Consider the following 11,881-nt stretch of genomic DNA (forward strand, 5'->3'; position numbering starts at 1 on the left):
GCTTTGTAGCTGAATTGGCACCTCCCCATGTACAAAGTACTTGGGGGTCTAGGGGAGAAAAGGTTCGAGCTGTGGGGCTAGCAGCATGTTGTAATTATTTCTCAAAAAAAAAAATCAAGGAAGGAAAAGGAATTCTAAAATGCACCAAAATAGTGAATGACTCATCAAAGCATATGATCCTGAATCCAATACAAGGAAGGGAAATGAATTCTAAAACATACCGAAATGTCGAACAACTCATCAAAACATATGTTCCTGAATCTAAGACTTACCACGATTTTTGTTCATCCCTCTCACATAAGTAGCGATCGATTCATCATCCATGTGAGATAGATGTTTTGCAATGGTTACACATAATCTCCAATTGCAAGTTTCCAACCGAAACAATTTCAAGTCATCCATACCTTAAAACAGGGCATTTCAAGTCATCCATACCTTAAAACAGGGCAGAGATATGTACAAGGGTGGGGGGGGGGGGCAATTTTGAATTTTTTTTATATTTTATATAATTATTTTAATGTTTTCAAAATGTAGTCTACAAAAATAAAAGTTGACCCCCCAAATATTTGAATTAGCCCAATGAAGCTCTTAAAAAAAATAATTAGTTTAATAATTATAGAGATATAACTTTATTTTTCGTAATTCTATTTTTTATTGTAAAATGTGCTCTTATATCTGTTAAATATTTGATAAATTTTGGCATCAAATATGTTTGAATCTATCTTTTTCAACAGTGGCGGCGCCACGTTATGGTCAGGGTGTTCCCAGGAACACCCTGACTTGAAATTTATATATACTAATTTTTTTTTTTTACCCTTAAAATATAAAATAGGAACACCCTCAATCAAAATTAGGAACACCCTCACATTAAAAAAAAAAATATATATATATATATATATATATATATATATATATATTTGTTCTACTTTCAAGCCAAAAAAAAAAAGCCTAAAAAAAAATTTCAACTAAAATCTGAAAAAAAAAAAAAAAAATTGTAATAGAGAAAAAAAAAAGTTGTAAGAGCAAAACATCGGACGGGATCACAGCAAGCCCAACATCAAGCCCACAGCAAGCCCAACAGATGACAGAGGAAGCAAACCCACGGTTTCTCAACAAAAAAAAAAAAAAGACCCATCAGAGACCTCAAATCAGTTATCAGTAGTTCAATACATCACTAAAGCTTTTCTCAAAAAAATTTAAAAAATTCAGTAAAGCTAAAGCATTAAGCAAACCTAAAAAGGAAAAACAAAGCAACGGCCGAACGGCGCTCCCCTTAGAAGTTAGATCGATCCACGGTTCCAGTCACTCATTGGACATCGGAGATCGCCAGATCGGTGCAGCTCCAGTCGCAGTCGCTCATCGGAGATCGGACTCGTCGCCCCTCATCGCATCGGAGACGGAGATCGGTCCACATCGTCCCAGTCGCAGTCGCAGTCGCTCATCATCGCCATCGCCGTCGCCCAGGTATTTCTCTCTCTTTTTCTCTCTGACTCTCTCTCGGTCTCTCACTCTCTCTATCTCAAATCTGAAATGATATAGGAAACGAAAATGAAATAATGAACACAGTTATGACTTTATTTATGACTCTCTCTCTCTCTCTTTAGTCATTATTTACTTTATGACTTTGTCTCATTGTCTGAACTGGTGAACCGTGATTGGCTGGCTGAAGCACTCAGGGTTTTTTTTTTTTTTTATTAGAAACAAGCACTCAGTTTATTTTTTTTTATTTTTTTTTTTACTTTTTGAATTTGGCCTTTTGCTTTTGGCTTTATCTTATGATTGATTTTTATCCGTTGGTTGGTGTGTAAATTGTAATGTGTTGGTGTTGGTGTTGGACTGTTGGTGTGTGTTGGTATTGGACTCAAAGACATTAATTGTCTTTTAGCGTTATTGTGATTTGTGAAATTGTGATTGTGAAATTTTCTGATTGGTAGCTAGTTCTTGTGAAATTTTCTGATTGTCTTTTAGCGTTAATAATTTAATTAACCAATACATTATAAAAGACAAAAAAAAATTAAATTATGTTAGGCTAAACAACAATTAATAATTTTATAATTAATGAAACAATAATATAACAAATTATAATTTATAAAAGACAAACAAATTAATGAAACAACTAAACAACAATAATTAATAATTTATTAATATTTCAAATAAACTTATAATTTATTGTTTATTCTTTTGCTAGAATTATGGACAAATACTTAATAAAAAAACCACGTACCCAAGATTCATTTCCATCTTCTAAGCGAAATCGTGTTGACTTTAACTTAGAAAATCTTCCTTCAAATCCTGGGCTACGACAAAAGATATCATCTTATCATCCTAATAATCATGATGAAATAAGAAGACATTATTTAGGAAAAGGCCCTTGTCGACCTCCTCATGATTACCCGGTATCATATTTTTCTAGAAAGCCCTGTCGATTTAGAGTCGAATGGTATGAAACTAGAAATTGGTTGGAATATAGTATAGCCAAAGATGCAGCATTTTGTTTTTATTGCTACCTATTTGGGAAAGATGTTGGTAAGCAAGGAGGAGGTGGCACTTTTGTAATGAAGGGATTCAAACTTTGGAATCAGGTTGGGAAGTTAGATTCCCATGTTGAAGGAGTTAATAGTGCTCATAACCAAGCTGTCAAGAAGAGTGAAGATTTACAGAAGGAAAATCAACACATTCAAAGTGTTTTGGTTAAGCAATCGAATCAAGATAAAGCTGAATATCGGATTCAATTAAATGCAATAGTTGATTGCGTAAGATTCTTTTTATTCCGAGGATTAGCTTTTCGTGGTCACGATAAATCTCAAGGTTCAAGTGATAGAGGAAATTTCCTTGAGCTTCTACAATTTCTGGGGGATCACAATGAATCTATCAATGAAGTGATGCAAAATACTTGGAAAAATTGCAAGCTTACCTATCATGATATTCAAAAAGACATGGTGAATGCAATTGCACATGAAACATCCAAAGCCATCATCGAGGATCTTGGCAATGGGTTCTTTTCAATATTAGTTGATGAGTCACGTGATATCTCAGTGAAAGAACAAATGGCACTCGTTCTTCGTTATGTGAACAAACAATGAATTATTATAAAGCGGTTCCTTGGTATTGTACATGTAGCAAGTACCACCGCTTTGTCACTCAAATGTGCTATTGAAGGTTTACTTTGTAAACATAATTTGAGTTTATCGAGACTACGTGGGCAAGGTTATGACGAAGCTAGTAATATGCAAGGTGATATTAATGGTCTCAAAACTTTAATTTTGAAAGAGAATAAGTCAGCATTTTATGTCCATTGTTTTGCTTATCAATTTCAATTGACACTCGTTGCCGTTGCTAAAAATCACATTAACATTGCTGCTTTTTTTTATGTGGTTAGTAATTTAGTAACTATTGTTGGAGGCTCTTGTAAGAGACAAGATGCTCTTCGAGATGCTCAATTTGCCAAAATTAAAGAAGATTTAGAGAATGGTGTACGAAGAAGTGGACAAGGTTTGAATCAAGAGACAAATCTTAAACGTCCTGGTGATACACGCTGGGATCATATTATGGGACTATTCTCAACTTGATTTTAATGTTCTCTGCTGTTGCTGATGTACTTGAGATTATTGAAGAAGATGGGCTCTCTGACCAAAAAGTTGAAGCTCGATCTATTATGAGATCAATTCTATCTTTTGAATTTGTTTTTGCTCTACACTTGATGAAAAACATTTTAGGGATCACAAATGAGTTGTCAATAGCATTGCAAAAAAAAAAAATCAAGATATAGTAAATGCTATGGATCTTGTTAAAGTGTCTAAGCAACGATTGCAAGTGATGAGAGATGAGGAATGGACATCTTTATTGACTGAAGTGTCTTCATTTTGTGCCACACATGATATTCTTATCTTGAACATGGATGAAATATTTGTAGTTAGTGGGAGGCCGCGACGCAACACCCAACAAAATACAAATTTACATCATTATCGTGTTGAGCTATTCTACACAGTCATAGATATGCAACTTCAAGAGCTAAACAATCGTTTTTCAGAAGTGAATACCGATTTGCTAATTTGTATGGCTTACTTGAATCCAAGTAATTCATTTGTGGCTTTTGATAAGGAAAAGTTAATACATCCAGCAAAGTTCTATCCATATGATTTTCCTGGGACAGATATCTTGGCACTTGACTCTCAACTTCAGAATTTCATTTTTGATATGCGCAATAATGACTTGTTTTTAGAGCTTCAAGGAGTTAATGAACTTGCTGAAAAGTTAGTGAGCACGAGGAAGCATGAGACTTATCCATTAGTCTATTTGCTTGTGAAGTTAGCTTTGACCCTTCCTGTTGCTACTGCAACAGTAGAAAGAAGTTTTTCAGCAATGAAATATATAAAGAATGAACTGCGCAATCGAATGGGAGATCAGTGGATGAATGATTGCTTAGTTGTGTATATTGAAAAAGATGTAGCTTGTAGCATTGATAATGAGACTATCATGCAACAATTTCAAAAAATGAAAAATCGTAGAAGGCAATTGTAAATTTTATGTATTTACATGTTTTTTGATTGTTGTTGTCAATATATAAAATTTTCTTTTTATTAGATCGTGTAATTTATACTTGTTGAGGAACACCCTGGAAAAAATTCCTGGAGCCGCCACTATTTTTCAACCCGTTATATGGCGATTAACAAGTTACTGACTCATTAAAAAAATATTGTCATTACAAATACAGATAAAATGTGTTTTTAGTTGCCAAATAATGGGTTACAGCAAGATAGTTTCAAATAGGTTTGGAGCCTAACTTATTCCTCCAAGTTTTAGATCATTTATATTTTTGAAAATTTCATTAGTTGAATTGAAAGATTTTTTACTTACTTTAGTACAAAATTTGATAATTTGTATTTAAAATGAAAATTTTTAAGAATTTCACAATAAATATGGAAAAATTGAATGTTATTTTATGAAAGATCGCCATCAAACATAATTTTGATTAAAAATACAAAGCGTATATATAAGAAAAAAGTGCACATGTGTGTAGGTACTTTTCTTGATAAATATATTAGTACCGCAACTTAACCCCTAAACAAAAATTTCTAACCCTGCCTTAAAATAATGTGAGCATGTGATTATTATTATTATTTTTATTGTAATAATTAATTGTTAATAATAATAAGGCGTAAATGCACTTTTAGTTCCTACATTTTGACCCGATTTTTATTTTGGTCCCTACATTTTATTTTTACCACTTTTAGTCCCTAAACCAATTAACGCGTGACATTTAAGTCCTTACCATCACCCAACTAACAGAAAATGCTGACGTGGCTAACGGCAATAATAATTAAAAAATCTATTTTGGCATTAAAAAATTTCCACGTCAGCATTTATATTAATTTTAATTAAATAAAATAAAAATTAAAAACAAAAAATTGAACATCAACATCAACAATAACAAACCCATAATCAAGAACATGAACATCAAACCCAGCACCATCAAATCTACCATAAATCAAGATCTTCTCATGTTCTTCTCCAAATTCTAACACAATCAACACTAAATTCTCAGCAAATCAAACCCATAAACCCAGTTAACAAAATATCAAAAATTTAAACAAAATATCTCAAAAATTAGACGAACTCAAAACACAAAAACAAAGAAATCTTCATCTCCAACATCAAGTCCCTCTCTCTCAGCATCTTCTTCGTTCTCTCTCTGTCCAACCTCAGCCTCTCCATCTTCTTCCTCATCGCGCTCAGCTCCTCCACGAGCGACGCGTCCAGAGATTCGATCTAAAGAATATGAAGAACAAGTTGTAGCCAAACATCAACCGGAGAATCACAAAAGGCTAAATCACAAAAGGGAAGCAACAAATCACAAAAACAAAAGGTAAATCTGAAAACCTCTGTTTCATATGTGTGTATACACTCTCTGATACATGTTCACAAATCCTCACAAACATAAAACATGAGCACAAAAATCTCAGTACCTTACCCTCTGTCATACCTGTGTTAATCACGAGCTCACGCACCACCACATGTGATCGCACACGTCGTCACGACCATAGTTCTTGGCAGATCCGTGAAGCCTTTAACCTCCATAATTCCATGCGTTGTCCTAGGCAATAGATCGAGAAGTTAAGTTCTAGGTTCTAGAGAGAGATCGGATAAATATGAAGTGTTTGGCTCAGGTTTAGAGAGAGAAAGGATGATAGGTTGGGAACCACCATCGTCGTGGTGGTGGTGGTTGGGCTTCACGACGGAGCTAGAAGGCTGTGCCTCGTTTAGATTGAAGAGAGGGTGAGACCGATCCAGAGCGAGAGAGCTTATAGGTTTCGGTTTTAGAGAGAATTTGAGGCTGAGATGTGAAACCATCGCCGATGGTGGCGGCGGTGATGAGCTTGAGAGGCTTCGCCATGGTGGTCTGAGACAGACAGTTCAGATCAGAGATTTCGAGGTTGAGATAGTTGGTTCGGAGATGGAGAAGACCACCGTGGTGGTGGTGGTGGTGATCGGAGTGATAAGTTCAAGGTATCGGGCCATGGAGGCTCGGGTGTGGGAGAGAGAAGGCTCTGGTTTGATGTTCATATTCTTGATTATGGGTTTGTTATTGTTGATGTTCATGTTCAATTTTTAGTTTTTATTTTTATTTTTAATTTTATTTATTTAATTAAAATTAATATAAACGCTGACGTGACAATTTTTTAATGCCAAAATAGATTTTTAATTATTATTTTAATGTGTCGTTAACTACGTCAGTATTTTCTGTTAGTTGAGTGACGGTAAGAATTTAATGTCACGTGTTAATTGATTTAAAAATTAAAAATAATAAGAATAAAATGTAAAAACAAAAATAAAAATAAAATCAAAATATAAGAACCAAAAATATATTTACGCTTAATAATAAATAGCTACTTGCACATGAAAATGGACATTGACATTTGACAGATCACATCCGGGTTGCTGTGCTGTCCCTTGTGATGTATGGAGGGCAGTTTATGAAGGCGAGGGTCCTTTACGTGGATTTCCACTAGTACCCCTTTAGACATTCTTACCTCAAAGTTTACAAAATTAAATGTTTATCCGCTATTTATTGAAGCTGGTGCGTTTATCCTATCCTCCTTTTATGCAAAGTTGCGAGTGATTTAAGAAGTAAATTGGCACGTTTTCCTATAAAGATTATTATTATTATTATTTTTGGCTAAAATGTAAGAGGAGTCTTCAGTTCTCTAATTTTGTTTTAATTTATTTTAATATTTTAACTTTCAAGTTTATTTAATTAAAATTTTTTCATTAACATTTGTTATATGTTATAGTTAATTTTTAATTTTTAAAATTTTTCCTTCAAATTTTTTAAAGTTAAAAAACTCAATTAATGATTGAAAAAGATTTTTTAATTTTTTATAAATTTTTTTTAATAAAAGTTGACAAAAAAACCTTAATTGAATAAATCTAAAATTTAGAGAACTAAAATGAATAAAAGTAAAATTAGAAAATTAAAATGAAATCTAAAAAAAATTTATAAAATATTTTTTTTTTTGAGAAAGAAAAAATATTTAGAAAGTTGGTTTTGAATTTTAGCTTTTTTTTAGAGAAAAATATAGAAATTATTTGTTGTCAATGTCATCACTATCACTCGTCAATTTGCAAGTTGGAAAGTTATTGGACAGGTAGTAGCTGCTTTATTTATTATAATTATTTTTTTGAAGGGGAAAAAGAATTCATTTCATTCCATAAGTGAAATTGAAATACAACAGAGAGAAAGTACAAATAAGCCAGCAAGGAAGAATTAAGGAGGGTCTTGATAGCGAAGCTACTGGAGCTGAGGAGGGGGCAGACTTTTAAATTTCAAAGGGTTCATTAACAAAAATCGGTTTTTTTTTTTTTTAAAAAAATTTATTGAAATTTGAAAAAAACTGTCAAAATTTTTTCAAATTTTAATAAATTTTTTTCAAAAAATGACATACTACACAGTTGCAATAATATCCTCAAGACTTGTGCTCATCTCAATTCTTTTAAATTACCTTAATTACTTGATGATGTATGTAACAGTCTATTTCCTTCTCTTAATTATAAACCCCATTCTCCCAGTTAATATAAGACTAGAACATAGCACTGTAACTCGTAGTTGGAGGAATATCCTTCCCCTCAAGACTGGATCTAAGATCTAATAAGTAATAACCCGAAGCCATTATGAATCACATAAACTTTACATCTCTTTCTTATCGACAAGACTAGACTATTGTTACCTGTAGAGGGCCGGCCTAGCTAGGTCCCCTTTTAAACCTTACATCCAGCGTTGTCTAATTCAATGCATGGACGGAGCCATTCATGGGCTAGGGTGGCAATGGCCGCCCCCTATTTTCAAATATATATATATATATATATATATATATATATATATATATATATAATTATAAAACTATATATTTAGGCATTAATTTTAGTAATTTTATTTAATAAAATTACATTTTGTCCCATTTATTGATCATTATAAGATAAATACTATAGTTACAAATTTTTTAACAATATTTTTATAGACTATTGAGGTAGCAAATTTTTACTGGTTTGCATCTAGATCCACCACTTACTTCACTTTTATACTTACTAATAACCACTAATCACAACAAAAATTTGTAAAAAAATTTGTAAATATAGTATTTTCCTCCTTTTAAGTCCATAAAAAATTTTATAAATCTAAAAAAAAAAAAATACAAGCCCAAAATATTAGCCTAACAACATAAATTACCAATAGGCAATAGCAAAGCTATTAAAAAAAAAAAACAAAGACTAATCAACCAGTTTTACCAAAAACAAACAACTTAGCCCTTAAAAAAACTTTAAACAAAATAATTTTGTCCTTACCAACAAAAGATACACTCTACACACACATAAAAAAAAAAAAAACATTTGCTGGTTAAGCAATAGAGCTAAAATCCAAAGTCACTGCACATAGCTAACAATTAAACTACCCCCCTAACTCCAAGTTCTAGCTCCATCCCTACTTCAATGATTTGTAGATTTTTCATTTCACGATCGAGGATTGGAAACTACCAAACCTCTTAGACCTACCTTAATAAACTTGAGACCTCACCATAGGGTTGTACATTGAGATTGGTATATCCAGATAATAGATAGGAGCATAAACTCAAAAATTATGAAGCTACAAAGATAGTTATTAAATTGTTAGCTGTTAATACCAATAATAAAAACTCTATTATAACCAATGTTGTACATTCAATGTACTCTACGGATAGAGGAATACATAAAATAAAGACTTTTTTTTTTTTTTTATTCAAAAAAAATAAAAGGGTTGAACTTGAATTTAGCATGGACTGCATGAAGCATAACATATCACCTTGTTTCGTCTATTGTTTGCAATATAATTCGAAAATCAAGGAACAATGTGGGCAAAAACTCCCTTCAAAGAACACCACTTTGCTTAATAATAACTCAATGCAGGAGCACATAAAGAGAGGTTTTTTTTTTTTTTTAGATGATTATAATATGCTACTAACTTAGCAGCCCGTACACTTTTCCCTTATACCCTCAAGTACTTTATGCATAAGAATGTACTAGTTCAGTTGCAAAACTCTTGGCAATCAAGATAGTTAGTTAAAGCCACTTCCAAAATAATCTTACTTTCCACTTGTATCAGAAGCCCAATGAATTAGATGGGTAGCTAAAGTTGATTTAAAGGAAACTTATAGTACATCAGGGGATTCTAAACTGTGTATGGATCCTTAAAATAAATCAGAACATTTATCTCAAGCTTGAGTGGATGTGATATGAGTTTAGCTAGGTTGGGAGCATTTCCAGCGGTCTAGCCATATTTTCATTCAGTTTGGAGAGTAAAATTTTTTTTTTATAAATATTTTAACCACCTATTTTTTTCACTTTCCAACAAACACTCTATCATTTGATTAATATCTTTATTCTTATTTTAATCTCCCATTTTTTTTAATCTTTCTCTAGTCTTTTGAAAGGAGGGAGTGAAAGAAAAACTAATATTTTAGTTTGAATTCAACATTTTTATCCTGAAAAATTATTTTGCTAATGAACATTAACTTTTGAGACCAAGAAAGTGATTATTCAGGAGAAAAAACTTTTTGCAATTTAGAGATTCTGTTGGAGCTGTATTTCAAGGGTTACTCTCTAAAATAGAGAAAACTTGACATCAATTCAATTGAGAATTTTCCAGGAAGAAATTATCTTTAGCGATGGAAGTAGATAACCTGATACTTATGAATATTTGGGGAGTTTGAAACTCCAAACTGTCATGTACCTAATTTCTACTTAATTTATAAATTCTATTTATAAAAAAAATATATACTCATATAATTCCTCCTTCACTCAAATACTTTCTTTTTCAAATTTTGTATAGATTTCACTTCTAGATTATGTTACAATTTTTAAAGATACAATCTGTTGCTTTGTTCCCCCTAACATGGAAAATTAAAACTCTTTAAATACCTATTTATACTTCTGGGTATGTTTAGTCCCATCATTCCATGTTGTTGTGAAATAATATGTTTACATAATGATTAAAGAATAAAAGGAGAGAAATCAACGCATATAATTTATGTGGTTCGGTAATATATTTACATTCAAGGAAGGAAGTGGCTAATAATTTACTATATGAAAAAATAGGGTTACAATTGTGTTTATATAATCGATTATATAAGAAAAGTATTGTTTTGCTCATTGTGCTCTACTCCATTGGGCTACTCCCGCAATGCCTCCAAGTCAATAGTCCAATATCAAATATGAGCCAACTCTAATGCATAGAAATTAGGCAATTATAAAAAATAAAAAAAAAGATTTTTTTGGAATTAATTTCAGGATGCTTACTAGAAATTTTAAACACAATCTCTCATAGGTCTTATGAAATCTTAGAAGCCACAAACCTTAGCCCAAACACTCCCATAAAAGTAGTTATCCATTCCTTTATCAGTTGTAGCAATACACTTATTCACGAATGAACATATTAATAAAAGTAGAATATAGTAAATAGAAAGAAATATCTATCAATACGTCAAATGGCCTAGTGGTGAAGAACTTGGGCCAACAAGACTTTCGCCTTGAGTTTGAGTCTCCCTCTCACTAATGAGCGCGTTGGTGTGTTCATCTCCTCCTTTGTTGTCTTGAACGTATAGGGTTTCATACCTATACATTTTTTATCATCTTTAACCCAATAAAAAATAAAATGAAAAAGGAGAGACAGAAATGTCCTATTAGTTTTTTTTTTTTTTTTTCCTTGAGAAATTTACTTAAAATAATTTATTAATGAACGCGGGCACCCAGTAGTATTTGAAGAGAACAGCATGCACATGCAGTCAGAATGATGCGCATAAAAGTTGGAAGATGGAACCTGTCCAGAAAAGATAAGGGAACTAGGAGGGATAGGGTACGTTGACGGCATATAAAACGAGAATAGCCGATCAAAAGGAGCAAAAGTATGGTGTCAGTAAAATAATATGAGACAATGAGTGTCGGGTGAGTGACAATGGCTACAGTACTAGTACAACGTGGTCCATGCCATTATGCCAAAGCCAAAGCCACTGCCACTGCCACTGCCACATCACAATCACAATCAAGCCCACACAACTCACATGTGTGCTGTACCTATATGTTATTATGGAATATGGAGCGCTGGATTGTAGGTGTAGGGCGGGTGTTCATTGTTCAGTCATCTCTGTTGCGAATCACACCAGAGTCCACTTTTACCACAACTACGAACAGTGGAGTTGTACATTCACAACTTTTACCCTACATGTCAATAAATTGTAATAAAAATTGTGACATAATCCTAGCATTTTTCATAATAAAAACTGACAAACACAGACACAGTAGCCTCACTTTGTCGTATGTGCTCTCCCTATAGCAATTTCCAACCCAAAAGCCA

The 11,881-nt window shown here is 32.6% G+C and overlaps 2 protein-coding genes across 2 annotated transcripts; both read left to right on the forward strand.

The window, feature by feature from the left end:
* The first annotated feature begins 2,192 nt into the window (after positions 1–2,192).
* On the forward strand, positions 2,193–3,083 carry LOC142644021 (uncharacterized). The gene has a single exon (XM_075818711.1). The coding sequence runs from the start codon at positions 2,193–2,195 to the stop codon at positions 3,081–3,083; it is 891 nt and encodes a 296-aa protein (XP_075674826.1).
* A 694-nt stretch (positions 3,084–3,777) lies between these two features.
* LOC142644022 (uncharacterized) lies at positions 3,778–4,382 on the forward strand. Its single transcript, XM_075818712.1, has 2 exons — positions 3,778–4,253; positions 4,343–4,382. The coding sequence occupies exons 1-2, from the start codon at positions 3,778–3,780 to the stop codon at positions 4,380–4,382; spliced, it is 516 nt and encodes a 171-aa protein (XP_075674827.1).
* Positions 4,383–11,881: the final 7,499 nt, after the last annotated feature.

The sequence above is a fragment of the Castanea sativa genome, chromosome 7 (assembly GCF_040712315.1).
Source record: "Castanea sativa cultivar Marrone di Chiusa Pesio chromosome 7, ASM4071231v1".
NCBI lineage: Eukaryota > Viridiplantae > Streptophyta > Magnoliopsida > Fagales > Fagaceae > Castanea > Castanea sativa.